Source organism: Oncorhynchus keta, chromosome 8 (assembly GCF_023373465.1).
Source record: "Oncorhynchus keta strain PuntledgeMale-10-30-2019 chromosome 8, Oket_V2, whole genome shotgun sequence".
Classification (NCBI taxonomy): domain Eukaryota; kingdom Metazoa; phylum Chordata; class Actinopteri; order Salmoniformes; family Salmonidae; genus Oncorhynchus; species Oncorhynchus keta.
The window spans coordinates 35,821,996-35,847,658 of record NC_068428.1 but is presented as its reverse complement, the minus strand read 5'-3'; the positions used below and the strand labels follow the sequence as shown (position 1 = coordinate 35,847,658).

Sequence of the window (25,663 nt, the reverse complement as noted above, 5' to 3'; positions counted from 1 at the left end):
AGCTTAGTCGATGATACTGCAAGATAGACTATGGGATTTAGTTCAGTCAGCAAACTGGGTCTCAAACTAGACTAGAGCAATATGTCACCAATCTCACCATGGGAGAATCTCAATTGCATACTCCTCGCCTCCTCAAAACCCATTGGAAGAGAAGGTCACAGGGGAGCGAGCTCTGGTTTTCTCATCGAATCGGGTTTTGAGGAGGCGAGGAGAGTGGACGTGAGGAGTATGCAATTGAGATTTTCACAATGACTCCATTCCACAGGACTTTGTGTTGTGAGGTATGGCTGTTTGCTGCAGGACACCTGGCCCAATGTGAGTGGGGTGTTGGGCAACATGCCTGAACTAAACACTGAGGCTCTGACAGGAGGAGAGATGAGAGAATACACCCCCACACCCCGCTGCTCCAGCCAGGAGTGAGGAGGAGGTTCTTGTTACAGTAAAACATGGGTGCTACTACTAGTGTTCACCTCTTCAAACATGTTTCACAGTCAAATGTGTGTCCAGTCCTGCTTCAGAGTCAGCAGAACACGTGTCATGATACTACTGTGTGGAATGCTGCTTGTCATACAGTAGGTCTATTCCTCACCAGGGATTCTCTACATAGAAATAGAATAACTAGATTATATTTACATGGAAGAACACAGTGTGGAGATGTCGTGACATTCATGTCGTGACACAATAGCTCTAATTTGTGACACATTAAAGGTGCTGGGTTGGCCACCAACCGGTCGATCTCCAAGGCATTCCTAGTCGATCACCAACTATTTCTGTAAAAAAACAACGATAAAGCCTTCTATGCGTTTCACGCTGTTGGCGGTATGTGCACTTGGTTCTGCTGCCCTAGTACCGGGAAGGTAAATTGTTCCCAGAGAGCCAATCAAGTGCCCCTATAGGCACACCGCTGGCCAACCAGATAGCTCCGACCATGGTGTCTGCACAGTGTTCTCGAGCCAAAGACTTTAAAAAGAAGTCTCGTTGCATAGCAAAGAGACCCAACGAATACAGTGAAGAGCTGCTGTTTTTACATGTAAGTTTATGTTCTAGTTCTTATTCAACAATGTGAACACTACAACACTTTTACAAGCCACCAGCACTGCAGCTGCAATGGATGAGTTTTGCAAAGTGTTTCCATAAGCTTGCCTTATTATTATTAGCTGCTTGTCTTCTTTTAAATCGAGGAATATTTCACTTTCTCTGGTCATAGGAGTAACAACATTCATTTGTGCATGAGGCAGAAGTAATGCAGTGTGATTTGAGTTTCACCATCAGTTGGAAGACTGTCCCCTTTTCTCCACAGAGGGAAGGAGGGCGGAGGGACCGTGAGTGAGAGGCAGCCTCCCCTCTCCTCCATCCCCTCAGATTGACCATCAGATGCAAGCTAATTATTATGCTCACTAATTTGTGCCTCACAAGTAATACAACAAATGATCTATTACCAGTGTGATCATATACCTAAATGTTCTAAATGTAATTTCAAAATGACCTGAGAAACAACATTGGCAGGGCAATTCAAGCATAGCCAATGCAGTGATAATGTATTGGGTCTCATTGCTACAGAACTGTTTTTAATTGGTTAATGTTGCATAGGTTTAAGATTTTTCAGTCATGTTTAAAAAAAATAATCTGAGCGGTAGATCTCAGCTTGCATTTTGACTCAGAAAGTGATCTTGACTCAGAAAAGGTTGTTGACCACTGGGGTACAGTATTGTGTTTTGATTCTGCAACAATGTTTAAAAGACAACCCAGTGAGTCAAAACAAAACTCATACTGTTTTTCTATTCTCAAATGATGATTTAGATGACCACAACAAAAAGACGTGACACAAACAATGCATCGGGAGATGAAACAGACGTAAAAAGAAACCGCTAAAATAAGACACAAAATGAATTTGTCAAATGGATATTGCATAATGTAACGAGAATGTAAACAGTGAATAAATAAGCATTGCTCATTAGCATACAGTGCCTATAGAAAGTCTAAACCCCCTTGAACTTTTTTCCACATTTTGTTACATTACAAAGTGGGATTGAAAAATACTTAATGTCAAAATTAAAAGAAGATTCTACACATTTTTACAAATTAATACAAATTAAATAACACAAATACAGTTGTTGCATAGGTATTCACCCACTTTGTTTAAGCAAGCTTAAATGAGTTCAGAAGTAAACTGTGGCTTAACAAATCACATAAGTTATATGGAAATAATAGTAGTTGACATTATTTTGTAATGACTACCCCTTCCTCTGTCCCCCATACATACAGCACAATATATAGAACTCAATAGTCAAGTATTGCACTTTTTTTCCCATTAATCCTAAAAAATTAAAATACATTTTGACATTTCATCGTATTTTGTGTAGATCGTTGACCAAAGAAATGGAATAAAATCCATTTTAATACCACATTTGTGACACAATAACAGTTTAAGAAATCCAAAGGGGTTGTAGACTTTATCGACAGGCCCAGCTGGCTCTAACAGTCATGGTAACACTATTCCATTGCATTATCCTCGTTGTCGATGGCTGTGAGCTTCAGATGAGAAATGTCTGATATGCTGGTGTCATTTGAGGACAGTACCGTAGAATTGTCAGCCATATTGAGTGAACCAGTGAGTTGTTCCAGTCAAATTGCCATGTCTGAGGGGCTTTGTCCCTTCTAGTCATTCAGTACAACCCCGGAAGAACGGTTGTTGAAGTCGTTGTTCTTCTCCACACTCTTTGGTCTTCGGTTCAGGATGAAAATGGTCCATTGTAGGAGATACTGTATGTATGGTCCTATTTTGATCAACAATTACATGAAGATCTACTATTGTGGACCAGAATCTGGGAAATTAATGACAAAATTGTTCTCAATCTGAGACTGAATGGTCCATTTCATGAGCAGCGGTGTCCATTTCATGGCCAGAGGTGTCCATTTCATGGCCAGCGGTGTCCATTTCATGGCCAGAGGTGTCCATTTCATGGCCAGAGGTGTCCATTTCACCTTTGAGGTTATTACAAAGATGAGTCTAATTTGATGACCCCATCGACCATGACTGGAACTGGGAGTTTAGCACCAGACCAGTCAGTCAACCAGACCCGTCTGTCTCAGATTAAGTGGCTGGTTTACAGATGAAAGAGTAGTAAAGCAGCTGTCAGTGAACGGGAGACTCCAAGTGGAATCCACGTGCTTCTCAAAGTGCTGCACCCTCACACACATCCCACACCAGGTGCGTAGTATAGGTGGATGGTTCCTCACAGCTCCTCGTCTGCTTCTCTGAATGAAGGTCATGGAACATATTCTCTCTCTCGACACTGAGGTCAACATACCCCGCAATCTTCCTCCAACGTATTCCTCCTCCTATTTAACCATTTCATTTCACATATATTTATACAGATTATTCTTTGTTAACAAGATCAAATCTGGTGATTCTCATCAAGACCTGTTCAAGATTCAGAGAGCGTGTGCCAATGGCACACCTGCTGTCCCTCGGCCTCCTTCATCTGGCTCCAGTGTGCCTGCTGCTCCTCTCCAGTGCTGTTGAGCCCCAGGGACAGCCAGCCCACCTTCTCCCTGGCCTTCATGCTGCTCCTTCGGCTGTACACCGACACCACCAGGGAAACCTCGGAGAGCTGGAAGAGGGCCACCTGGAAGACAAGAGAGATGGGGTGGGTTGTTTCTCTCCGTCTCTATATCCCTTCTCTGTCTCACTCTCTCTGTCTCTTTTTTTCTGTCTCTCTCTCTGTCTCTCTCTCTCTCTCTCACCTGAAAGACAAAGGTCTCCTTGTAGGTGGGGTTGGGCTGACCGCGGCACACCGACGTCTTGCACTTGGACATCTCCTTGCCCTTGGAGTCCAGCATAGTCAGCTTCACATAGGTGTCTGGGGACGTAGGGAGGGAGGGAGGGAGTGAGAGAAGGGGGAGGCTGCCATCTAGTGAAGATTAATGAACATAACAGTGAAGAACGGCCTGTAGATAGTGTCATTTTCAATCCCTGAAATTTTTCAGGTTCTCTTTCACGATATGCCAACATTATCGGAGAGGAGCAGACACAGAGTCTCTGGTATAGATAGAACAGGTGTATGGATTGAGAGCAGAGGACTCACCTCTCATGATATAAAGTTGTCCCCCTATTAGCTGTTTTATACAACAAAACAGACCGTCTGGGACACAACACACAGAGGGCCAGGAAGGAACGAGGAGAGAAGAGGAAAACAGAGGGAAGGAGAGTTTAGAGAGGATAAAAGGAAAGACAGTTTAGAGAGGATAAAACAGTGTGAAAGTAAGTAAATAATAGGCAAGAATATAGAGTTTATTCCACCATCATGAATAAAACATGTTATTCAAATCTATGGATTTTAATGCTATAGCTACCCTACTCAATAACATGATCAACTATGTCTTATAGCAGAAGAGAGCAATGCCTTCCATTCCTGTCTCATGTACAGACCTGGGATCAAATAGCATTTGTTTCTTTCGAATACTTAAGCTGCACTTGATTGAGCTTGCCTGGCACAATGGAACCAATGCAGTACTACTTCAACCCAGGAATGCTATAGCTACCCTGATCCTATAGCTACCCTACTACTATAGCTACCCTGATACTATAGCTACCCTGCTGCTATAGCTACCCTGCTACTATAGCTACCCTGATACTATAGCTACCCTGCTGCTATAGCTACCCTGCTACTATAGCTACCCTGATACTATAGCTACCCTGATACTATAGCTACCCTGATACTATAGCTACCCTGCTACTATAGCTACCCTGCTACTATAGCTACCCTGCTGCTATAGCTACCCTGCTACTATAGCTACCCTGATACTATAGCTACCCTGCTGCTATAGCTACCCTGCTACTATAGCTACCCTGATACTATAGCTACCCTGATACTATAGCTACCCTGATACTATAGCTACCCTGCTACTATAGCTACCCTGCTACTATAGCTACCCTGATACTATAGCTACCCTGCTACTATAGCTACCCTGATCCTATAGCTACCCTACTACTATAGCTACCCTGCTACTATAGCTACCCTGATCCTATAGCTACCCTACTACTATAGCTACCCTGATACTATAGCTACCCTGCTGCTATAGCTACCCTGCTACTATAGCTACCCTGATACTATAGCTACCCTTCTACTATAGCTACCCTGATACTATAGCTACCCTGCTGCTATAGCTACCCTACTACTATAGCTACCCTGCTGCTATAGCTACTCTGCTGCTCTAGCTACCCTGATACTATAGCTACCCTACTATAGCTACTCTGCTGCTCTAGCTACCCTGATACTATAGCTACCCTGCTGCTATAGCTACCCTGATACTATAGCTACCCTGATACTATAGCTACTCTGCTGCTCTAGCTACCCTGATACTATAGCTACCCTGCTGCTATAGCTACCCTGATACTATAGCTACCCTGATACTATAGCTACCCCGCTGCTATAGCTACCTTGATACTATAGCTACACTGCTGCTATAGCTACCCTGATACTATAGCTACCCTGCTGCTATTGCTACCCTGCTACTATAGCTACCCTGATACTATAGCTACCCTGCTGCTATAGCTACCCTGCTACTATAGCTACCCTGATACTATAGCTACCCTGCTGCTATAGCTACCCTGCTACTATAGCTACCCTGATACTATACTATAGCTACCCTGTTACTATAGCTACCCTGATACTATAGCTACCCTGCTACTATAGCTACCCTGCTACTATAGCTACCCTGCTGCTATAGCTACCCTGCTACTATAGCTACCCTGATACTATAGCTACCCTGCTGCTATAGCTACCCTGCTACTATAGCTACCCTGATACTATAGCTACCCTGATACTATAGTTACCCTGATACTATAGCTACCCTGCTACTATAGCTACCCTGCTGATGTTACCCTGATACTATAGCTACCCTGATACTATAGCTACCCTGCTACTATAGCTACCCTGATCCTATAGCTACCCTGATCCTATAGCTACCCTACTACTATAGCTACCCTGCTACTATAGCTACCCTGATCCTATAGCTACCCTACTACTATAGCTACCCTGATACTATAGCTACCCTGCTGCTATAGCTACCCTGCTACTATAGCTACCCTGATACTATAGCTACCCTGCTACTATAGCTACCCTGATACTATAGCTACCCTGCTGCTATAGCTACCCTACTACTATAGCTACCCTGCTGCTATAGCTACTCTGCTGCTCTAGCTACCCTGATACTATAGCTACCCTACTATAGCTACTCTGCTGCTCTAGCTACCCTGATACTATAGCTACCCTGCTGCTATAGCTACCCTGATACTATAGCTACCCTGATACTATAGCTACTCTGCTGCTCTAGCTACCCTGATACTATAGCTACCCTGCTGCTATAGCTACCCTGATACTATAGCTACCCTGATACTATAGCTACCCCGCTGCTATAGCTACCTTGATACTATAGCTACACTGCTGCTATAGCTACCCTGATACTATAGCTACCCTGCTGCTATTGCTACCCTGATTCTATAGCTACCCTGCTGCAAAAGCTGCCTTATTACAATAGCTACCCTACTGCTATAGCAAACCTACTACTATACCTACCCTGCTACTATAGCTACCCTAATACTGTAGCTACCCTGCCATTATAGCTACCCTACTACTATAGCTACCCTGATACTATAGCTACCCTGCTACTATAGCTACCCTGCTACTATAGCTACCCTGCTACTATAGCTACCCTACTACTATAGCTACCCTGCTACTATAGCTACCCTGCTACTATAGCTACCCTGCTACTATAGCTACCCTGCTACTATAGCTACCCTGCTACTATAGCTACCCTACTACTATAGCTACCCTACTACTATAGCTACCCTACTACTATAGCTACCCTGCTACTATAGCTACCCTACTACTATAGCTACCCTACTATAGCTACCCTGCTACTATAGCTACTATAGCTACCCTGCTACTATAGCTACCCTGCTACTATAGCTACCCTACTACTATAGCTACCATGCTACTATAGCTACCCTACTACTATAGCTACCCTGCTCCTATAGCTACCCTACTACTATAGCTACCCTACTACTATAGCTACCCTACTACTATAGCTACCCTACTACTATAGCTACCCTGCTACTATAGCTACCCTACTACTATAGCTACCCTGCTACTATAGCTACCCTGCTACTATAGCTACCCTGCTACTATAGCTACCCTACTACTATAGCTACCCTGCTACTATAGCTACCCTGCTACTATAGCTACCCTACTACTATAGCTACCCTGCTACTATAGCTACCCTACTACTATAGCTACCCTACTACTATAGCTACCCTACTACTATAGCTACCCTGCTCCTATAGCTACCCTACTAGTATAGCTACCCTACTACTATAGCTACCCTACTACTATAGCTACCCTACTACTATAGCTACCCTGCTACTATAGCTACCCTACTACTATAGCTACCCTGCTACTATAGCTACCCTGCTACTATAGCTACCCTGCTACTATAGCTACCCTGCTACTATAGCTACCCTGCTACTATAGCTACCCTACTACTATAGCTACCCTGCTACTATAGCTACCCTGCTACTATAGCTACCCTACTACTATAGCTACCCTGCTACTATAGCTACCCTGCTACTATAGCTACCCTACTACTATAGCTACCCTGCTACTATAGCTACCCTGCTACTATAGCTACCCTGCTACTATAGCTACCCTGCTACTATAGCTACCCTGCTACTATAGCTACCCTGCTACTATAGCTACCCTGCTACTATAGCTACCCTGCTACTATAGCTACCCTGCTACTATAGCTACCCTGCTACTATAGCTACCCTACTACTTCTACATACCATTATTAAAGATACAACAGAAGAGAGCCCATCCATATGTTATGTCATCCATATGTGATGTCATCGATATGTGATGTCATCCATATGTGATGTCCACTCACTGGGAGGTTTGTCTGAGGCTGTGTTGTTGAACTGTCTGCCCTGGATGACCTCTGCAGAGAGCCTGCCAGTGGTGGAGTTATAGATGAGGCCCAGCAGGATCTCTGGTGTGGAGTCCCATGTAGAGCGGTAGGACAAAGCTGCCACGCTGCGAGACACACTCACCAACGATCCACAGCCCTGTATAGGGAGACAGGAGAGGACAGCTAACACCACATACAGAGCTACAGAGAGGCCTTGGTATGAGAGTGGCCTTGGTGGGAATCAGTACAATGCAACTGGATGGCTTGGATTGTTTGAGACTATGGTTTGTCTAAGGGTCAGTCTACGAGATACTGTACCATTATAGTGCATGCATTTTAAACGATAGCTTCTACTGGTCATTTATCTTCGTTCATATCATACAAATCAGACTTCTATGGCGAGAAATTGCACAAACAGACTCCTCCCACACACACACACACACACACACACACACGCCCCTCTCCATCTCCCAGCCCCATCTCCCCAGCCACTCACCGTTAGTGCTGTGCCAGGCTCCAGTGTAACGGGCAGCGCCATCTTGCCCTGCAGGTTGAGTTTGGTCAAGTAGAACACCTTCTCTCCCAGCACCTTCTCCTTCTTCATCCTCCTAACGCTGTAGAGACGGAACCTGACGGCATGGTCCGCCAGCGCCCCCTGCTCCACCCGGGTGAAGCGGAAGGTCTCTGTGAACATGGGACACGGCCCCCTCTGCACCCCCGTCTTGGCCCGTTGCTTCTTAGTGGGCAGCAGCACCAGGTGCACCTACATTTATATTTACAGATAACATTGGACTTAAAACATACATGTATCCTGGGTGGGGTTGCACAAGTCCAGGAACGTTCAATAAATTCCCTGCTTTTCCAGAATCATGGTTGGAGGATTCTGGATTCTCTGCTGATTCTCTGCTGATTCTCTGCTGATTCTCTGCTGATTCCCTGCTGATTCCCTGCTGATTCTCTGCTGATTCTCTGCTGATTCTCTGCTGATTCTCTGCTGATTCTCTGCTGATTCTCTGCTGATTCTCTGCTGATTCTCTGCTGATTCTCTGCTGATTCTCTGCTGATTCTCTGCTGATTCTCTGCTGATTCTCTGCTGATTCTCTGCTGATTCCCTGCTGATTCTCTGCTGATTCCCTGCTGATTCTCTGCTGATTCTCTGCTGATTCTCTGCTGATTCTCTGCTGATTCTCTGCTGATTCCCTGCTGATTCTCTGCTGATTCTCTGCTGATTCCCTGCTGATTCCCTGCTGATTCTCTGCTGATTCCCTGCTGATTCTCTGCTGATTCTCTGCTGATTCCCTGCTGATTCTCTGCTGATTCCCTGCTGATTCTCTGCTGATTCTCTGCTGATTCCCTGCTGATTCTCTGCTGATTCTCTGCTGATTCTCTGCTGATTCTCTGCTGATTCCCTGCTGATTCTCTGCTGATTCCCTGCTGATTCTCTGCTGATTCTCTGCTGATTCTCTGCTGATTCTCTGCTGATTCCCTGCTGATTCCCTGCTGATTCTCTGCTGATTCCCTGCTGATTCCCTGCTGATTCCCTGCTGATTCTCTGCTGATTCCCTGCTGATTCTCTGCTGATTCCCTGCTGATTCCCTGCTGATTCCCTGCTGATTTCCTGCTGATTCTCTGCTGATTCTCTGCTGATTCCCTGCTGATTCTCTGCTGATTCTCTGCTGATTCTCTGCTGATTCTCTGCTGATTCTCTGCTGATTCCCTGCTGATTCTCTGCTGATTCCCTGCTGATTCTCTGCTGATTCTCTGCTGATTCTCTGCTGATTCCCTGCTGATTCTCTGCTGATTCTCTGCTGATTCCCTGCTGATTCTCTGCTGATTCTCTGCTGATTCTCTGCTGATTCTCTGCTGATTCCCTGCTGATTCTCTGCTGATTCTCTGCTGATTCCCTGCTGATTCTCTGCTGATTCTCTGCTGATTCCCTGCTGATTCTCTGCTGATTCTCTGCTGATTCTCTGCTGATTCCCTGCTGATTCTCTGCTGATTCCCTGCTGATTCCCTGCTGATTCTCTGCTGATTCTCTGCTGATTTCCTGCTCATTCCCTGCAGATTCCCTGCAGATTCCCTGCAGATTCCCTGCTGATTCTCTGCTGATTTCCTGCTAATTCCCTGCTGATTCTCTGCTGATTCCCTGCTGATTCTCTGCTGATTCCCTGCTGATTCCCTGCTGATTCCCTGCTGATTTCCTGCTCATTCCCTGCTGATTCTCTGCTGATTCCCTGCTGATTCCCTGCTGATTCTCTGCTGATTTCCTGCTGATTCCCTGCTGATTCCCTGCTGATTCCCTGCTGATTCTCTGCTGATTTCCTGCTAATTCCCTGCTGATTCTCTGCTGATTCCCTGCTGATTCTCTGCTGATTCTCTGCTGATTCCCTGCTGATTCCCTGCTGATTCCCTGCTGATTCCCTGCTGATTCCCTGCTGATTCCCTGCTGATTCCCTGCTGATTCCCTGCTGATTCTCTGCTGATTCTCTGCTGATTCCCTGCTGATTCTCTGCTGATTCCCTGCTGATTCTCTGCTGATTCTCTGCTGATTCCCTGCTGATTCCCTGCTGATTCTCTGCTGATTCCCTGCTGATTCCCTGCTGATTCTCTGCTGATTCTCTGCTGATTCCCTGCTGATTCTCTGCTGATTCCCTGCTGATTCTCTGCTGATTCTCTGCTGATTCCCTGCTGATTCTCTGCTGATTCTCTGCTAATTCCCTGCTGATTTCCTGCTGATTTCCTGCTAATTCCCTGCTGATTTCTCTCTGCTGATTCTCTGCTGATTCTCTGCTGATTCTCTGCTGATTCCCTGCTGATTCCCTGCTGATTCCCTGCTGATTCCCTGCTGATTCCCTGCTGATTCCCTGCTGATTCTCTGCTGATTCCCTGCTGATTCCCTGCTGATTCTCTGCTGATTCCCTGCTGATTCTCTGCTGATTCTCTGCTGATTCCCTGCTGATTCCCTGCTGATTCTCTGCTGATTCCCTGCTGATTCCCTGCTGATTCTCTGCTGATTCCCTGCGGATTCCCTGCTGATTCCCTGCTGATTCTCTGCTGATTTCCTGCTAATTCCCTGCTGATTTCCTGCTGATTCTCTGCTGATTCCCTGCTGATTTCCTGCTAATTCCCTGCTGATTCTCTGCCGATTCCCTGCTGATTCTCTGCTGATTCCCTGCTGATTCCCTGCTGATTCTCTGCTGATTCCCTGCTGATTCCCTACTGATTCCAGGAATCCTCCAACTGCGATTTCGGGAAACCAGGGAAGTTATTGAAAGTTCCTGTACTTTTGCGATCCTGTGGCTCAGTCGGTAGATCATAGCACTGGCAACTTCAGGATCGTTGGTTTGATTCCCGCTGGGGCCACCCATATGAAATGCACGCATGAGTTTAAGTCGATATGGATAAGAGTGTCTGCTAAATGGCACGTAGTATTTTTTATTATAGTTATAATTCTTTTGAACTTGCTATATGCATGAATGAGCCTTCATAATGTATTATAATTAAGGGTTATAATATATTACGCCTCTTTTTTGTATCATTTCAAAATCATTTTAACTGAAGCTGAAGCTCTTATCCAGGGTGACTCAGTACAACTAAGGTAGGTAGTACCACATGAAACAATCACTGCAAGTCAAACGTTCTTCAAAATAACCACCATCTGCACAAATTCAGTGCTAGTAAGGAAATACATTTAAGGGTGAGTGCAAGACAGACAAGTACAACGGTAAAGTGTTAGTTTGTTTATCCCCTACCTGCCACGCAATGTTCCCTGTCTGTTTGAGTGCGGGGATGTCGGTTGCTGCGGTGACAGTGACGGCAAGGCGTTGCTCGCCCGAGTCGTACTCGAAGGCCACGTCTAGTGTGCCGTACTTGGCCAGCGGCTCCGGCTCATAGCCTACGTGAAGATGGGAGGTTGAACCATCCTTGGAGGGGTGAAATAAAGAGAAAGAGAGGAAGACGATAGAGGGGAGGAAAAGATGCATTGAAATTCATGAATCTGTTGGATTCAGTCCTCATCTGTGACATCACAGAGTGAGGTTAGATATAGGCCCTTAGAGCAGGACACAACACTGGGTGAAGGGGAGACGGGAGGGTGAACCATCCTGTGGGGGAGAGGGGGTAAAAGAGAGAGAGAGAGAGAGAGACAGAGAGAGACAGAGAGAGAGAGAGAGAGAGAGAGAGAGAGAGAGAGAGAGAAAGAAAGGATGGTAAGATGGATTTGAATGAATCTGTCAGTCAGTCTTCATCTGTGACATCACACAGTGAGGGGGGGGGTCATGAAGCAGGACATGGCACTGGGTGAGTGAGGGGTAAGAGACTGATGGTAGGCCTATCATAGTCAAACAGAGTACTAGCCAATAGGCTTATGTTGGTTGCATTTGCTAGATATCCGGTATGCAACTGAGCGTGTCCGGCTAGCGTGACACATTTCCCTATGGGACATGCTAACAGTTCCCCATCTGGCATACGAGCGTCTATGTCCTAGCTCACCTCTGGTCCCAGGACGGCAGTGCTGTCACTAGGTACATCCTCATCATAGCCCTTGTTGAGGTAACTCTCAGTGTCCGGGTCAACGCTGGCCTCACTGGAGCGCTGTGTACCATTAACGTCTGGGGACGACTCCCCCAGACCCCCCGCCCCAGAACGTGAGCGAGACACCCGGACCGGACTATTCTCGTCCTGATACGGGGGTGGCTGGAGCTCGTTGAGGGGAGAGCCTCGTCTCATCCGCTGGATGCTGTTGGCTGTGTAAGACAGTTATGGATATGTTTGATAGGTCTCTTGGGAAATGTTTCAAAGATTTATGTGTGTTCTGCCAATCAGACATAGCATGCGTGTGACTGTCTGCCTGCGTGTGTGTGTGAGTGTGTGTGTGTCTTTCTATGTAAGTTGTCACATCTGTGAGTTTCTCACCTTGTCCGGCGGAGGCCTCACTGCTGTGGTCGCTGGTGTGTTTGTGTCGGTTGTCCCAGACTGAGGCTCTGTGCTGGGCTGAGGGTTCAGAGTGTCCCCCTGGCCTGTCCTCTTCACTGTCCTCCTCAGAGCCACGCTCTGGGCAGCTCTGCTCTGGATAGGTGCAAACCGACACACACACACACACACACATACACATACAAGATCGTAGTGCCTCATCACAATCAGCCCAGCATAAGACACAACTCCACTCTCAGAGCCAGTATTCACAAGAGCAGGATCAGTTTGGCCTTTGATTTCATAATGAATCAGATTATATGGACAGGGTGGGGATCATAGACCAGAACTGCTATTCTGAGATGCTATGTGGATATTGGCCCTGATCATAGAGGATGTGTTTTTAACTTTTCAAGCCCCTATTCCATCTCCTTGTTCTATCTATTTAATGGTCTCCACATAGAGGACGTATTAGATATAAAACTGATAAAATCGTACACTACAGTTGATCTTAGCCGAACATCATAGAAGAGAATGATCATATTTCTAACTGGTAAACTCTCTCCCTGTATCCATGATGTCACATCTACAACAATCATTGAGAGAAATAGGTAGAACCGTGAGAACTAAAACACGTGAACATGACAGCCACAGACAGATGTATTTTGATCCATCCATGACTGTTAAAAACTTAATTTGTTTAGAACCCTAAACACTGAGTAACAGTTAGGTCACAGGCCACAGCCATGAAGAGTAGAGGTGAAGAAGAGGGGGAATGTGGTAGAAGAGAGCAGGTAGGAAGCAGCACACCCTCTCACCTTTATCCTCTTTATTCGTCTTCTTGCTCTCTTTCTTCCCTTTCATTTTCTCTTTCTTGTCACTCTTTTTCTTATTTTTCTTAGAAGCGGGAGACATAGCAGTTTCAGTCTCTCCATCTCCCTCGGGACTCATCTCATTCTCTTCCTCCTCTTCAGCTTTCCCCTTGTTTTTCTTTTGGGATGCTCTCGACTCTTCCTCAGGGCAAAGAGATTGCGGTGGATCACTATGGTCGTCACTCTGGTGGATCCCATTGGATTTGTCCTCTTTCTGGCCCTCTTTGTTCTGACTAGCAGTGTGGGTCTCTTTCGGCAATGAGCTGGTTTCTTTATCTTCAGGCTCTTCCTCAATGGTCTCTTGATGGCTATTTTTCTTCTCTTCCTCCTGTTTCAGCCTCTCCTCCTTCTTCTTGTCTTTCTCTGCCTTTCTCTTCTCCTTCTCCTCTTTCTTCGTCTTTTCCTCCTCCTTCCTTTTCTCCTCCTTTTCCTTGTCCTCTGCAGAACTGTCCCCTGGTTTTACCACTCGCCAGCCTCCATCTTTCCACACCCATTCCAATTGGGCTGGAACATAGTCCTCTGCTGTCACGTCACTCGATTGGTTATTCTTCGAGTCATTGGATTGGCTGAGGTTGGAGCTGTAGTCTGCCAAGCTTGAGCAGGCCTCAGAAGCCTGCCTCTTGATTTTGCTCCTGAATGAGTCTGCTATCCCTTCCTGGGCCTTTCCTTCCTTGCTGTCCTGGGCCCCCTCTGTCGCTTCTGCAGCCTCCTCCTCCTCCGTCTGCACCTTCTTGATGACCTGGTCGCTGAGCTCGGTCAGCTGGTCACTGACGCTGTAGGTGGCATCACTGACAGCACTGGCTAGGTCGTCCACTCTGCTGCTGACTGAATCCAAGATGGAGGAGATGTTTACAGATGGTAGGTTCTGCCCAAAGCTCTTGAAGAACGCCATGTTGGGTGGACTTGCTGACGGCTGTGGTGGCTGTCCTTCTCCACACTGTCTGGTGGGTTCTAGATTATCTCATCATCTCATCACAGACTCTGGCTGGGACATTTGGTTCATTAGAGTGTGTGGGCCAGGTATTACTGTCTGAAATCCATGACTTACACTTTATACATGTATGAGGAGGACAATTTGTGGATAATGTCTATGCATGACCTTCTCATCCACAAGCATGTATCGTAACAGTGGTTGTTTGTCAGACAATCAGATATGGATTTATTTGTATTATTTTGGGACAATCCCCAGAACCTACATTAAGCCTAAGCCTGAATCAATAAATTAGCTTTTCATTCCAGAACTAGGCTTTACCTGTGTCCAGGAAACTAGCCTAGGACCATAAACAAACTGCTTACAGACTTTGAGTGTTGTACCACTTGATGTGTTTACCTTGCTGGTTGGGCCTATAGTCGTCGAGGCATGGCAGCTCGCTGGCACTCTCCACTGACAGCTTGTTGCTGACGTAAAGAAAAAATAGAGCCATCAAGGCCACAAAGGCCGCAATGGAGGATAGGACTCCTAGCAGCTCTGGAGACACTGAGGAGAGGAGAGGAGAGAATAAAAAACAGACATATATAGAGATAGAAGAAGACAAAAACAGAGACCAGGGAATGAGACTGTGTGAGAATGCTGAGTAGAGAAACCTGATGGCTTCAACCTGTATAGTACAGTAGAAACATGATAACTTCAGTATAGTACAATATAAACCTGATAACTTCACCTGTATCACCTGTATAGTATATAGTAGAAACATGATAACTTCACCAGTATAGTATAGTAGTAACATGAAACATGATAAACCTGTATAGTTAGAAACACTAGTATAGCTTACAGTAGAAACCTGATAGCTTCACCAGTATAGTATAGTAGTAACATGCTAACTTCACTAGTATAGTACAGTAGAAACATGATAACTTCAGTATAGTACAGTAGAAACCTGATAGCTTCACCTGTATAGTATAGTAGAAACATGATAACTTCACCAGTATAGTATAGTAGTAACATGCTAACTTCACCAGTATAGTACAGTAGAAACATGATAACTTCAGTATAGTACATTAGAAACCTGATAGCTTCACCAGTATAGTAGAAACATGATAACTTCACCAGTATAGTACAGTAGAAACATGATAACTTCACCATAGTACAGTAGAAACCTGATAGCTTCACCTGTATAGCACAGTAGAAACATGATAACTTCACCAGTATAGTACAGTAGAAACCTGATAGCTTCACCAGTATAGTACAGTAGAAACCTGATAGCTTCACCAGTATAGTACAGTAGAAACATGATAACTTCACCAGTATAGTACAGTAGAAACATGATAACTTCAGTATAGTACAGTAGAAACATGATAACTTCAGTATAGTACAGTAGAAACATGATAACTTCACCAGTATAGTACAGTAGAAACATGATAACTTCACCAGTATAGTACAGTAGAAACATGATAACTTCACCAGTATAGTACAGTAGAAACATGATAACTTCACCAGTATAGTACAGTAGAAACATGATAACTTCAGTATAGTACAGTAGAAACATGATAACTTCACCAGTATAGTACAGTAGAAACATGATAACTTCACCAGTATAGTACAGTTGAAACATTATAACTTCACCAGTATAGTACAGTTGAAACATAACTTCACCAGTATAGTACAGTAGAAACATGATAACTTCACCAGTATAGTACAGTTGAAACATTATAACTTCACCAGTATAGTACAGTTGAAACATTATAACTTCATCAGTATAGTACAGTTGAAACATTATAACTTCATCAGTATAGTACAGTTGAAACATTATAACTTCACCAGTATAGTACAGTTGAAACATTATAACTTCATCAGTATAGTACAGTTGAAACATTATAACTTCACCAGTATAGTACAGTAGAAACATGATAACTTCAGTATAGTACAGTAGAAACATAACTTCACCAGTATAGTACAGTAGAAACATGATAACTTCACCAGTATAGTACAGTTGAAACATTATAACTTCACCAGTATAGTACAGTTGAAACATAACTTCACCAGTATAGTACAGTAGAAACATGATAACTTCACCAGTATAGTACAGTTGAAACATTATAACTTCACCAGTATAGTACAGTTGAAACATTATAACTTCACCAGTATAGTACAGTTGAAACATTATAACTTCACCAGTATAGTACAGTAGAAACATGATAACTTCACCAGTATAGTACAGTAGAAACATGATAACTTCACCAGTATAGTACACCATTACAGTAAAGTTAGCTTCACCATTACAGTACAGTACAGTTAGCTTCACCATTACAGTAAAGTTAGCTTCACCATTACAGTACAGTGCAGTTAGCTTCACCATTACAGTACAGTACAGTTAGCTTTACCATTACAGTACAGTTAGCTTCACCATTACAGTAAAGTTAGCTTCACCATTACAGTACAGTGCAGTTAGCTTCACCATTACAGTAAAGTTAGCTTCACCATTACAGTACAGTACAGTTAGCTTCACCATTACAGTACAGTGCAGTTAGCTTCACCATTACAGTACAGTACAGTTAGCTTCACCATTACAGTACAGTACAGTTAGCTTCACCAGTACAGTACAGTTAGCTTCACCATTACAGTACAGTACAGTTAGCTTCACCATTACAGTACAGTTAGCTTCACCATTACAGTACAGCACAGTTAGCTTCACCATTACAGTACAGTACAGTTAGCTTCACCATTACAGTACAGTACAGTGAGCTTCACCATTACAGTACAGTACAGTACAGTACAGTTAGCTTCACCATTACAGTACAGTACAGTTAGCTTCACCAGTACAGTACAGTACAGTTAGCTAATAATGGACAATATACACTGAGTGTAAAAAAAATAAGAACACTTTCCTAATATTGAGTTGAAGCCCCTTTTGCCCTTAGAACCGTCTTAATTTGTCTCTACAAGGTCTCGAAAGCTTTCCACATGTTGACTCCAATGCTTCCCACAGTTGTGTAAAGTTGGCTGGATGTCCTTTGGGTGGTGGACCATTCTTGATACACACAGGAAACTGTTGAGCCTGAAAAATCCAGCAGCGTTGCAGTTCTTGACACACTCAAACTGGTGCACCTGACACCTACTACCATACCCCGTTCAAAGGAACTTAAATATTTTGTTGTGCCCATTCACCCTTCTGCATGGAAACAAATTGTCTCAAGGCTTAAAAATCCTTCTTTAACCTGCCTCCTCACCTTCATCTACACTGATGGAAGTGGATTTAACAGGTGACATCAATAAGTCTGTCATCAAAATAACAATTGTTCCTTTTGTTTCGTACACTCGGTGTACAGGCCATTAAAAAGCCACTGGTGCATGAGTGGCTGTTGAATTACAAAAATAGAACAGAGCTGCCAGAGGAAAGAAAAGTTCAAAACATACTTCAAAAGTCTACATGAGAGGCTGAATGTTGATCTGATGTGCACATGCACTGCCACTGAGAACAATTCAGGAACGCTGAGAACAATTCAGGAACGCTGAGAACAATTCAGGAACGCTGAGAACAATTCAGGAACACTGAGAACAATTCAGGAACACTGAGAACAATTCAGGAACTATGAGAACAATTCAGGAACTATGAGAACAATTCAGGAACTATGAGAACAATTCAGGAACTATGAGAACAATTCAGGAACTATGAGAACAATTCAGGAACTATGAGAACAATTCAGGAACACTGAGAACAATTCAGGAACACTGAGAACAATTCAGGAACTATGAGAACAATTCAGGAACTATGAGAACAATTCAGGAACTATGAGAACAATTCAGGAACTATGAGAACAATTCAGGAACTATGAAGGGTCATTGGTAGAGTATTGTGGGTGGACGATCATCAATATGAAAACTTCTATTGCCTGAGGAGTCAAGTCATTACAGCTCTCGTTCACACTACATCCCCAGAGAAAAGGACCACCATTCAGCCAACCTCTTGCCCTCTTACCCCGTGCTCCTGCACATTGGCTAACCGGGCTATCTGCATTGTGTCCCACCACCCACCAACCCCTCTTTACGCTACTGCTACTCTCTGTTCATCATATATAGTCACTTTAACCATATCTACATGTACATACTACCTCAATCAGCCTGATTAACCGGTGTCTGTATGTAGCCTCGCTACTGTATATAGCCAGTCTTTTTACTGTTGTTTTATTTCTTTACTTACCTATTGTTCACCTAATACCTTTTTTGCACTGTTGGTTAACGCCTGTAAGTAAGCATTTCACTGTAAGGTCTACCTACACCTGTTGTATTCAGCGCACGTGACTAATAAACTTAGATTTGATTTGACTGAGTTTAAAAGGAACTACTTTTCATGGACTATCTATTCTTCTCACCATGGCAACGGGCAGACACCACTGAAGCCTGACAACTGACAAGAAGTAGTGCCTTCTCCTGTGTCCTCCTCTCCCAAACGAATAGACTGATAGTCAAAGCTCAGCGAAAAGAGTGAAAGATAGGGAGAGAGATAAGAGAACAAAAACCCACGGGCACAGCTCACCTTCTCCATTCTAGCAGCGTTTCTTTTGTTTACATTGAGTATGTGTCTGAAGCCCCTACACCGAAGTCTTCCATTCTGTCAAAACAGCAGTGTTGTTCCTCTTAGTGGTAATCTGGTTATCCAAGACAATTATTGAATCCTGCACAAAGAAAATGCTAAAAAGTCCAAAAACATACAAATTGGTTATGATCCTAATATTGAGTCCAACATAAGCAAAAGCTGTTACAACACTTGGAAACCATGTGGTGATCTTTTGAGTTTGGTACAAAAATTCCTCGATTCTCAACAACACCTAACACAGTTACAGTACCTATCCTCTCTCACTGGCGACAATTCTGGTAATTAAGTCGTTAGGTCCTGAAGTGTCCCTGAAGTCCAAAAGCCAGGCACAATTGTACTGTATGTCCCTCTCCCTGTCCCTAACCGGAGTGTGGTGTGTACTGCTGTGTATATGTCAACTGCCCCTAAATAATTCAAACACCTGCAGTAACAGGATGCCTCTCTCATTGACAGATGCTAGCTGAGCGTTAGCCACCCCATGCTAACCTGACCTGAGCCTGTGTTCACAAAGGCCAAGTGCTGATAGAGGAGCAATTTTGCCTTTTTAGATCTTAATGAAGGTGATTATATGAGCATGAATATGTGCCCTGAGCCCCACGTTGTCCCACTCTGAACTCACTAAGGAGTACTGTAATAAAACAATGGAGATGATGGTCATGGAGGCTGCTGGTCATGGAGGCTGCTGGTCATGGAGGCTGCTGGTCATGGAGGCTGCTGGTCATGGAGGCTGCTGGTGGAGGCTGGTGGTCATGGAGGCTGCTGGTCATGGAGGCTGGTGGTGAGTGAAGTTCATGGATACTGTGTGTGTGTGTGTGTGTGTGTGTGTGTGTGTGTGTGTGTGTGTGTGTGTGTGTGTGTGTGTGTGTGTGTGTGTGTGTGTGTGTGTGTGTGTGTGTGTGTGTGTGTGTGTGTGTGTGTGTGTGTGTGTAAGCGGGTGGTGGAGGTGAGTGTGTAGGGTTTCTTAGGCCAATCTATGTACAGTACGTCAACTGAAGTCCAGAGCATTAGGGCTGAATCTGGTATCCAGGTAACAGCCACAATATATTTTAAAAAGCAGTTTACAAAATCAGTCATTAAAAGTGAAAGAACATGAACATTTGACATCCAACTAACGAAGTATATATGTTGACAGCCGAGTTACTCTGACAAATGTGTACCAGGTTTGTCCACACTATCCAAAATCAAGGAGTCATGTGATTATCTGAGATTCTTTGATAGGACAATAAAACGACTGATTAGAAAGAAAAAAAGTGTTTATTCTAATATTTCCTCTTTGCATAATTCATTGTTTGCATTCAGGCTAGCTGAGCATGGTAGCAATGGCAACAATGTTTTGATACCCTTTTTCAGGACCCACTATCAGGGCGCCATTGTAAGTGTGTTTGAGGTTACCACAGGAAATGTAGAGTGCGCGTAGTGAAAACGTTGCTTACACATGGACCCCCACATACGAAAACAAAACCTTTGTGGTAAATAAATCATGAATACTGCTGCTTTCTCTAGAGAAGAGCTTTAAAACTTGATATCCCACCCATAAATGATTCACAAGCAGATATGCAGTAGAATCTTCAAGAAGTTTGTAACTATAACTATTGAGTATCCCTCTACATATGTAGGATCTTAATTTGAGACAGTTCGCTGCGGCAGGAAAATAATCCTGTAGCAACAAGAAATGTGAATTATTACGTGGATTATAATGAACGTACATTTTTTTGTAGGGGTTGATACATTTTTCATTACGAACAATAAAGGCCGACATTTTAAAGTGGAAATTACAAACTTTAGAAGCCTTTTTAACCTTGAATACACTACAAGTTTGCATTTCCTGCAGTGCAGAAACATTCTCAGCAACAAAAGAGTAATCAAATTAAGATCCTACATGCAGTGAATTCGGAAAGTATTCAAACCCCTTGACTTTTTCCACATTCTGTTATGTTACATTCTTATTCTAAAATGCATTAAATTCATTTAGTGGCTAGATCGTTGGACTAGTAACCGGAAGGTTGCGAGTTCAAACCCCCGAGCTGACAAGGTACAAATCTGTCGTTCTGCCCCTGAACAGGCAGTTAACCCACTGTTCCTAGGCCGTCATTGAAAATAAGAATATGTTCTTAACTGACTTGCCTGGTTAAATAAAGGTAAAATAAATCAATCTACACTCAGTACCCCATAATCACATAGCTAAAACAGGTTTTTAGACACTTTTGCAAAATTTTTAAACAGAAATACCTTATTTATATAAGTATTCAGACCCTTCACTATGAGACTCAAAATTGAGCTCAGGTGCATCCTGTTTCCATTGATCATCCTTGAGATGTTTCTACAACTAAGTTGGAGTCCACCTGTGGTAAATTCAATTGATTGGACATGATTTGGAAAGGCACACACCTGTCTCTATAAGGTCCCACAGTTGAGAGTGAATGTCTGAGCAAAAACCAAGCCGCGAGGTCGAAGGAATTGTCCGTAGAGCGCCGAGACCGGATTGTGTTGAGGCACAGATCTGGGGAAGGGTACCAAAATAAATCTGCAGCATTGAAGGTCCCCAAGAACACAGTGGCCTCTATCATTTTTACATGGAAGAAGTTTGGAACAACCAAGACTCTTCCTAGAGCTAGCCACCCAGCCAAACTGAGCTATCAGGGGAGAAGAAGCTGAGGGAGGTGACCAAGATTCCGATGGTCACTCTGACAGAGCTCCAGAGTTCCTCTGTGGAGATGGGAGAACCTTCCAGAAGGACAACCACCTCGGCAGCACTCCACCAACCAGGCCTTTAGTGTAGAGTGGCCCGACAGAAGCCACTCCTCAGTAAGAGGCACATGACAGCCCGCTTGGATTTTGCCAAAAGGCACCTTAAGGACTCTCACACCATGAGTAACAAGATTCTCTAGTCTGATGAAACCAAGATTTAACTTTTTGTCCTGAATGCCAAGTGTCACATCTGGAGGAAACCTTCACCATTCCTACGGTGAAGCATGGTGGTGGCAGCATCATCCTGTGGGATGTTTTTCAGCGGCAGGGACTGGGAGACTAGTCAGGATTTAGGGAAACAGGAGTGGCTTTGAGACAAGTCTCTGAATGTCCTTGAGTGGCCCAGCCAAAGCCTGGACTTGAACCTGATCGAATATCTCTGGAGAGACCTGAAAATCGTTGTGCAACGACGCTCTCCATCCAACCTGACAGAGCTTGAGAAGATCTACAGAGAAGAATGGCAGAAACTCCCCAAATACAGGTGTACCAAGCTTATAGTTTCATACCCAAGAAGACTCGAGGCTGTAATCGCTGCCAAAGGTGCATCAACAAAGTACTGAGTAAATGGTCTGAATGCTTATGTATATGGGATATACATTTGCAAACGTTAATAAAACCCTGTTTTTACTTTGACATTGTGGGGTATTATGTGTGGATTGATGAGGGGGAAAAACGATTTAATACATTTTAGAATAAGGCTTTAACGTAACAAAATGTGGAAAAAGTAAAGGGGTCTGAATACTTTCTGAATGCACTGCATGTGTACTCCAAAGATCCAAATGAGCACGTTAGATAGCTACTGCTTTGATGGAGCCATCTCTCTATTTTTAAGGGGGATACAAGTACAGTCAAGCAGACAGACACAGATACATAGAGTACAATGGAGTACAGACAGAGCGATAGAAAGACAGACCGACAGATATGTAGACAGACAGGACACCCCCCTGATCTTACCTCTTCTGGCACAGATGAGCTCATGCACGCCACAGCTCCTCCCTCCACCACCTAGGGGTTAAAGGGATAGGAGCGTCAGGGGTGAGGGGTTAAGATATTGCTCTGCGTCTCAAGGGTGCCACATGTCGGTCCCTATGATGGTCCCTCCACAGCCTCTCCCATAGAGGTAAACCAAGGCTATTAGAGGCAGGTGACACACTAATTAACTCCAACCAACTAATCTCATAGAGTTATCAAGTGTTTAATTACATGTAATATCTGAGGAATCCTAACTGAATAGGGTTTTAGAATGGGACAACTGTGTCTGTCCTTAAAACTGTTTAATGTATAGTATACAGAGTAAATGGAAGGGATGAACGCAGATGTTCAGCACATTACCTTGGAAATAATGGACAAAGCAGCGGACGAGGTGGAGCCGAGTCCCTTTGCGGAATAAATAATTTATTTGTACTGCTCTAATTACATTGGTAACCAGTTTATAATAGCAATAAGGCACCTCAAGGATTTGTGGTATATGGCCAATATACCATGGCTAAGGGCTGTATCCAGGCATTCCGCGTTGGGTCCTGCATAGGAACAGCCCTTAGCCGTGGTATATTGGCCATATACCACACCCTCTCGTGCCTTATTGCTTAAATAGATCAGTGTTCTTAACCCTGTATTCAAACCTTTTCAAACTCATAAGACAATAAAGACACACAGGCACGAATACACACACACACACACACACACACACACACACACACACATGGCACTATCCTATGTAGGACTTAATGTTCTGAGTGGCTACAGTGAGAGTGTACTATAGCTCTTAGTCTTACTGTAGTTCAGGCTCTTGACTTTTCACCCTCATATTACACTACTGAGTGTGTACTATACTCCCTATGGAGGGTGAGTTTACAGACACAGGACATAAAAAGACATCCCTGAGGTCAATAAGGCAACAAGGGCAGTCAGAGCTGCCTGACTCCTGACCTTTCACAAAAATCAACCTATGCACTCAGTCTGAGCCAGCTTGATAAAAGCTCTCCTATCCCATCGACATTTTTGCAGAGAAAAAAATAAACGGAGGTTGCTCTAATAGTGCAACACGGGCTCTAATAGTGCAACACAGGCTACTGCTTAAAAATGTACGATGTTTTTACTTTGACAGTATATGACCCGTAGTCTACTCTTTCTCTCTCTTTTCTTCTGTTTTATATCAACCATGCAGCAAACAAGTCAGGTAAAAACAAAAAGCGTCGTAAAATAGGCAGCTTTTATATCCTCTGCAACAGCTGTAGCCTACAGAAAATGCTTCCTATTTGCGCTCAATGAAATGTTGTGTTGTGAGCCGAAGCCTGCCCCGTAAAAATGTTTATATAGGCTACACAAAAGCTATAAGTAATTGATAAATATCTGACTTTACACCGGTGACCTGTAAAGTATAGATTTGCATTGGCTAAAGACCAGCACATTCACCAGCTGACAGTGACTCTTTCCTCTCTTCTCTCTCACAGCATTGCATTTGCCAGGTGTGACGGCAACACTTCCAGTACTGAGACCGGATAGCAACCAACCAACGTGCGAGAACACGTGACCAAGTAGCCTATATACGTGTATGATACAATATTGCGCAGAAGCAGCCATGCAGCCTTGAATGTAGGCATTGTAGGAGTTTACCTTTGATAGCATTTATCTGGCTTCAACAGTAGTGAAGTTCACATTATCCTATAATAAACTTGAACACTTACTAGGCTATGCTATCCTGTTTCTAACGAACCATTTATGAGGACTGGCACACGTTCATGCGCGATTGACCGAGTCACATTTATTTTGGATCATCGCTGTCCACTTCAGGACCACTTCGCGTGGTACAGAAAAGTGTCACGCGGCGCATCCCACAACATCTTTGCGGCTACTCTTCAGCATCTCTGCAGGCTATGTAGGCTACAGCACAAGCTGACGAGACACCGCAATGTGCATGTATATCATTGCTAGACATCTATCTGGCTGACTAAATGGTACTGGCACTAAGCATTCTAGCTCTGTCCCATGCAAGTTATATGAGTACAGCAGGTCACCTGTGCCGGATACTTACCATCAACCGCCATTATGTTCTGTTCCAGATGGAACCAAAGCGAGGGGGTAAAAATTGGGGAGAGGTTATTCTTGTGTTTGAAGGAAGGGGGCATTGTTTGATAGCCTGATCCAAGACCATCCTGACCGCTGCGCTCTCGTTGCGTTTAGCGAAGCCGAAAGTAAACTCGCGAGATCAGACTGATTTGTATGAGCACCGCACACTGACTTTAGCCTACCTGTGCAATGAAAAATTGTAGGTTATTTGCAATAGCTACTTATCTTTATAATTGCATGTTTAGAAAGTATGATGGATTATGTATAAAAATATGATCATGGCCTAATATCACATGGCCTATGTTATGTATTGCTGCATACAGTTATATAAAGTTATACTATTGTAATATTAAAAGTTTCATAAATTAAATGAAAAGTGTGTAGTTATCAACAGACCTATTGGTCAGTTGTTCCATTCAACTTTTTTTCCCCAATGATGAATTACTGTGTAATTATTGGTAAAAACAGGTTGGCCGATATGCAAAACGTAGCCAGGTAATGTGATTAAAACTAATTATTATGTACATTGTGGTGTTTTTCCTTTTTTTCGAATGAGCATCA

General features: G+C 43.8%; 1 protein-coding gene across 4 annotated transcripts; it reads right to left on the bottom strand.

Annotated features, from left to right (window-relative positions):
• Positions 1-1,551: 1,551 nt before the first annotated feature.
• On the bottom strand, positions 1,552-25,596 carry LOC118387117 (synaptotagmin-14-like). 4 transcript variants are annotated; one of them, XM_035775282.2, is made up of 13 exons: positions 25,068-25,596; positions 22,988-23,038; positions 19,226-19,300; positions 15,082-15,228; positions 13,698-14,736; positions 12,883-13,035; positions 12,460-12,713; positions 11,721-11,891; positions 8,465-8,731; positions 7,948-8,125; positions 4,089-4,145; positions 3,748-3,863; positions 1,552-3,629 (listed from the first exon to the last, which is right to left on the bottom strand). In XM_035775282.2, the coding sequence occupies exons 5-13, from the start codon at positions 14,641-14,643 to the stop codon at positions 3,429-3,431; spliced, it is 2,343 nt and encodes a 780-aa protein (XP_035631175.1). In that variant the 5' UTR covers positions 14,644-14,736; positions 15,082-15,228; positions 19,226-19,300; positions 22,988-23,038; positions 25,068-25,596; the 3' UTR covers positions 1,552-3,428. The 4 variants fall into 4 exon arrangements, with proteins under 4 accessions (XP_035631175.1, XP_035631173.1, XP_035631174.1 ...); XM_035775280.2 differs by lacking the exon at positions 19,226-19,300; XM_035775281.2 differs by lacking the exon at positions 19,226-19,300 and having other exon boundaries at positions 13,698-14,732.
• Positions 25,597-25,663: the final 67 nt, after the last annotated feature.